This window comes from Echinops telfairi, unplaced genomic scaffold (assembly GCF_000313985.2).
Source record: "Echinops telfairi isolate 266 unplaced genomic scaffold, ASM31398v2 ScPeMD7_10;HRSCAF=50, whole genome shotgun sequence".
NCBI classification, from domain to species: Eukaryota; Metazoa; Chordata; class Mammalia; order Afrosoricida; family Tenrecidae; genus Echinops; species Echinops telfairi.
Window position 1 is genome coordinate 1,887,983 of NW_022103907.1, and position 5,660 is coordinate 1,893,642.

Genomic DNA, 5,660 nt, shown 5'->3' on the forward strand with positions numbered 1-5,660 from the left:
GTGGGGGGAGGGAGCATTCAGGAACTAGAAGAATGATGTGTGTTTCGTCTATGCTATACAGTACCCTGGTTGAATCGTGCCTTCCTAATAAAAAGCCGTGGTATTTTAATTGCTTCAATATGCATATGCATGCTGAACAGTGAATGAGGATGGCCTGGGGAGAACTGGTGCATCTTAATCGTGGTGTAGTGAAAAGAACGGTGAAAGTACCGGGACTGTCCGGAGGGACAAACCCATCTGTCTCGGAGGAAGGGCCGTCAGCATGAGCCTTAGTCACAAACTAAACATTGATCCTCCAAAGTGCAGCCTAACGAATGCTCTTCAGGAGCTGGAATTGTGAGACTTGGTCTCACATGCTGTGGACGTGCTGCCGGGAGAGGTCAGTCTCTGGAACACAACACAACGCTCGGCGTCGGTGGACAAAGAGGAAGGCCTTCTCCAAGACGGATGGCCACAGTGGCTGTAACAGTGGGCTCACACACGACAATGGTGACGACAGCACAGGACTGGGCAGTGTTTGCTTCTCCTGCACGTAGGGTCACGGCGAGCCAGAGCTGACCGGATGGCACCACACAGCAACAACCCAGTGAAGAGGATTGGGCAGAAAGGCTTCCTAAGTTCCCTTGGGGTGTCTGATCCTTAGGGCCGTAGAGCCCCAGCGGACAACTCACAGGTTTCTTACTTCAAGATTCACTCCGAATATTTTAGTAGTACACTTTGATTTACTTATAGCATACTAATATCTGTGTGGGTGTCTGTCTATAGTGGGTCTACGCTTTGGGCTGCAAGCCTTGAGACCAGCAGTTTGAATCCACCAGCTGCTCTGTGGGCGAAAGACGAGGCTCTCTGTTCCTGGATAGCATTACAGTCCGCTCCGTCCTACAGGGGTGCTGCGAGCCAGTATGGGCGCAGTGACACCGAAGGGCTTTTTGTTGGTTTATGCTTGTAGACATACATGAGGGCTCCTCTACCCATCTCACGGGAGAGGTGGGTGACAGTGGTCCTTCGAGCAGGCAGTCAACTTTTACTAGTGCGGCGACACTTTCATTGACGTGATTGTGACTTGATAGCATAAACGCCTGTCAACTCTTCCTGCTTAGGTCACAAAGCCTTTGCCACATCAACCATGGCATATCCGTAGGAACGTCGGTCTTGCATGTGGCATTGAACCTTTTACCCACAATCGCGAGCTCGCGAGCATAGCCCGTAAGCGCTTCTCACCGGTCCCCACTGAGACCTGTCTGCTCTGCTTGCCTGTTTCAGCCGCCCTGCTGGGGTCCGTCAGCAGCTCCTCCTCCATGTCTTCCTTGGAGCACAAGCAGAGCGCCCTCCAGAGGCTGAACGCCAGCAGCGGTAGCAAGAAGCCCCTGAGCAAAAGCTCGCCCGTGTCGTCTCGAGCCAGTGCTGGTATCTATGGTCTTTTCAACCAGGCTTTCTTGGTGTTTTTTATCTTGGTTTCTCTGTAAGTAGATTTGCTCTTTTTAACTGTGTAGAAGGAACCCTTTGCGTCCGTCCAATTAAGGACGTTCACGCTCCCCTGCCCCCCCACCCCAACCCTTCGTAAACCTCCCTCTGATGTCCCTTCCCTCCGCTCGCTGGCCGTTTTCCTGGTCTCCTCTCGCTGCTGGTCCTTCCCACGCATGCAAGCCCTCCCGCCCGGAAGCCTGTGAGGGTCACTGTCGAACTCACTCTGTGTTCGACCCTCAGGTGCTTGCATTTTCCCAGCTCGCTTCACAGAGCTTCCCCCACCCCCGCACACACACACCCGATCTAACCCTGATGCTCCTAACTCACATTTATTGCGCACTTACCGTTCCAGATACTGGGCGGGGTGCTTCACAGACATCTGTCCAGTTCATTCCTAGAATAGGCTGACCGGGGAGGCAGCGTGATGACCCTCATTTTATGCACGAGGACTCAGAGGCTTATGAGGAGATCACCACCCACCCCGTAGTCACACTTAAGTGGCACAGGGGCCTTTGCCCGCGGTGCTGCTTGATGCCGTAGTCTCTGCTCGCTGAGCTGCCGCTACCACCGTGGCTGCCCCCTATGTGGGCAGCTGTTCCTCGCAGGGCATGCATGGGCCCCGGACCCCTCACCGGCCAGCTGTTCCCGAGTTAAACTACTGTTTCTCTGACAAATAGACATCAAGGCTGCGTGTGCGGTGTTGGTGACAACAATGTTTTGTTTTGCTTTTAACGTTTATTGCAAATCGGGTGCAGGCGTTCAGAACAGACCCGATTTCCACCCAACCGTTCATGCACACGCCGTGTTTCGTGTCATTGGCTGTCACCCCCACGATGTAATGTCGTGGATCCACACTTCCTCCCTGAGATTCCGGTCTCCGTCCCTCCTCCTTTCCCAACCCCGACTGTGTTGTCCGTTCAAATTGAGCCTGGGGACGAGGGCTCTTCATTTGGCGGCTGGGTGTCAGACTTTTATTTTCACAGGGGCTCCAGCCTATCTGGGTTTTGTCTCATTTCTTATATATTAGCTGTGGGACACGTGTGTGTATATATACGAAGCATGGTTTCTCTGCTTTTATCTAAGCCATTATTTAAAGTGTTACAAAGAGGAGGCCCAAAGGCCCTTCCAGGTAGACAGAGATGACCTGATGGTGTATGGCTGGGACTTGTGCAGGTGGTCCACACTGCTTGCCTTGTGTGTGCAGATCTGTGAGCCACCCTCAGACTTCTGCTTGAGAGAGCGACTGCACCTCACGTATCCACCTGTATCATGAGCCTGTGCCAAGAGGGGGTAGAGTCATTTCAGCATAAATTGTTCTCAGAGAAGCTCATGGTAGTTAACAGATGTTCTTTCTTCTAATATTTCCAATGTTTGCTTTGAACCAATATTTAATTCTATAAAGTGTTCATAACAGGATTGATTATTCTTTTCACTTTACAATACTTTGACGGGAAAAAACACATTCTCAACAGAAACGCTGGCATGATAATGTAAAATGTGGGGCCCTAGAAGTAGGGGGCAACATTTTTCCTGAAAGTATTTACTTGTATTGTTGGTTCTCCGAATAGCTTCCCTCCTCTCCCGCTGTGAGGGACAGCAGTGAACAGATACGATGACGTAGCAGCCCCGTCTGTCCCATGCTATTTGCAATTTAAGGCTACTTTCTTTGGGTTTGGGGCTTTGGGACCTGTGTTTGAGTTTTTGAAAATTTTACATGTAGCATATAGTTTACTTTTTATAAGCCTTCCTTTTACCTCCTATAAGCCTTCTAGCGTTTATTACACGATAATAATTATACACATAACTTTTTATAAGGTTATAAGTTTGAGGGCTCCCTAGGGTTATAAGTCCTGAAGCTGAAGAGAGTTAACCAGCTGGAGAGAAAGACCGTTGAGAAGCGGGGGACGACATGCTGGCTGGAACAAGGCAGCCACGGAATAAGGGCGATAGTGTGTGCTCCCACTGTTGTGATGAATTGAAAACAGGCGGCTGCCCACAGACGGACGTTGACGAGTGGTTACTGGGGGCCGGGTGCAGGGAGCAGGGGGAGCTATTTCGAGAGTGGCACTGAGCTTCTGAGTTTGTTTGTTTTTTTAATTAGGAACAGTATTACAGAGGTGCTTCAAGCAGTGGATCACCTAACAAGCTCTTATTGAGCTCCTGAGATGGTGTTGTTATCTGCCAGCTTTTCTTTGTGGGGAAAAAAGAAAAGGAGTGAGGTGGGGTTGGGTGGGCGGGATGGGAGAACGCGCGCGCGCGCGCGAGCCAGCATAGGACGTAATGGGGGAGAAAGCCATGTGAGGACCCCCGTAATATTTCCTTAGGACACTTTTCCCTAGCGCGAGTAGGTATTCCAGAAGTTAGGACAAGGGATTAGGGAGAGAGCTCAGCCGAGAGGCAGGGAGAGCTGGGAGAGAGTGTGTTCTGGGGCCTCCGTGGGTAAGACGCCTACTGGCTGTGCATCCCGGGCCTTAGTGGTTCCCCAGCCTGTATCTTTCATTGTCGTTAAGATCTTTCTGACGAGCACGGGGTCCACTGTGAAGGTCTAGGGAACCTCAGGTAATACAAGAGCCCAGGGCTCTTGAATGGAGCACACTTGACCCAGACCACCTTTCTGGGTGGGCTTGCGCTCCTTCACTTGTTGGCGTGCTCCCAGACGGGGTCTGCCAGGCTGGTGGCATGGTGGGTCCCTGCTGGGCCGCCCCCTCAAGGGAAGGCGGCTCTGAAACATCTGAGAAAGACGGGCCAGGCTCCTTGGGGAAAGACTGGCAGCCTCAGAGAGCCCAAGGGGCAGTTCTACCCTGCCCTCGAGGCTCACTGTGGCCAGAGTTGACTTCATGGCAGCGGGTTGGGCTTCGGCGTTTTTGACCCTCATTTCCGTGCCCACCCACGTCTTCATGGCACAGGGTGCCAGGGCTCCGAGTTTCTCTCTCCGCGGCTGCATTAGCGTTCGTTCTAGAGCCAGCATTTCTGTCCGATGCCTGCCATCCAGTGGTCGGCATCTCAAGGGTGAGGAGGCCCTCGTGGCATTGTGGTTAAGTGTTCAGTCGTGAACCAGAAGCTGGCGGTTTGGACGGCGTGAGGAAGCGGTGGCGGTCAGCTTCTGTGAAGGCCTGCAGCCTGGGCAGTTTCCTGGGGCTGTTTGCCTCTGTTCCTCAGTGGTCTCCGGGAGGCTCAACTCCACAGCCTTGACTTTGCTTTTCTTTTTTTTTAAATGGCAAATTTCCTGCTCCTGTTTGACGCTGGATGCAAGGAGAGTAGTTATGTTTCTAATGAAGACATCCATTTGGGGGTCACTGGAACTTTATAGCAATTGTTCCTTTAAATCAGCATTGTTGTGCACCCCAACTCCTGGGGTGGGGGGCTACTCTATTGCTGACGGGGCTGGACAAATTGAGGCCCCTTGGCCAACTTGGGCCCACTCTCCGAGTTTGTGTGAGCACACATCTGGCTGGGCCCATTGGTCTGCAGATGGCCTGTGGTCACTTCTGCATGACAGCAGACAGGAGGGGGACCAGGGGTAACAGAATCACCATGGCCCACAAAGCCCGAAACCTTTGTTGTCTGGTCCTTAGTAGAGAAAGTTCGTAGAGATAAGTGGAGAGGGGTCCAGGTAACCCCTCCAGCGTTCTTTTGCCAGAAATCGGTTTGTATTGCCTTTCCCCCTGCTTGCCTCTGGCCACCATCTTCACTGGAACCCCTTTGTGTCCCCTTTGAGTCACCTGGCCTCAGACAGGTAAACCACAACCATAGCTGACCCAAACAGTGAAGCGATCCGTATGGAAATCTCCCACCAATTAAACTGGTGGGAATACGTAGCAGTGTTTTGGCTCAGGTGCAACCTTTTGAATTTATTTACTTTTCCCCCCCTTTTCTTTTCTCCTTTCCTCTCCTTTTCTCGACCACCCACCCACCCAACAGGTTTGAATTCCTCAACAACCTCTGTCGCAAATAATGCCCGCTCTGAAGGAGCGCTCCACCTGGGGGAGAGGGTGCTGGTCGTAGGCCAGAGATTTGGCACCATTAGGTTCTACGGGACAACAAACTTTGCTCCAGGTAACTTACCTTTGCATCCCTTGTTCGCCTTCAATCCGTAGCCTGCAAAAGCTGTACGATTTTCTGTGTGCATGAAGATGTAATGTTAGCGCCGTCTTAACGAACAGGTCAAGTATGACCCAGACTCCTGGCAGAAA

The 5,660-nt window shown here is 51.9% G+C and overlaps 1 protein-coding gene across 3 annotated transcripts in view; it reads left to right on the plus strand.

Moving 5' to 3' along the window:
- CLIP4 (CAP-Gly domain containing linker protein family member 4) overlaps nucleotides 1-5,660 on the plus strand; it is a 53,000-nt gene that overhangs the window by 27,436 nt on the left and 19,904 nt on the right. For 2 of the 3 annotated variants that reach the window (XM_004711100.2, XM_045287043.1), the window contains exons 10-11: nucleotides 1,264-1,407; nucleotides 5,389-5,523. In XM_004711100.2, the coding sequence (XP_004711157.1) occupies nucleotides 1,264-1,407; nucleotides 5,389-5,523 (279 nt within the window). The remainder of the gene's footprint in view (nucleotides 1-1,263; nucleotides 1,408-5,388; nucleotides 5,524-5,660) is intronic. The other variant, XM_045287044.1, reaches the window with a different exon arrangement.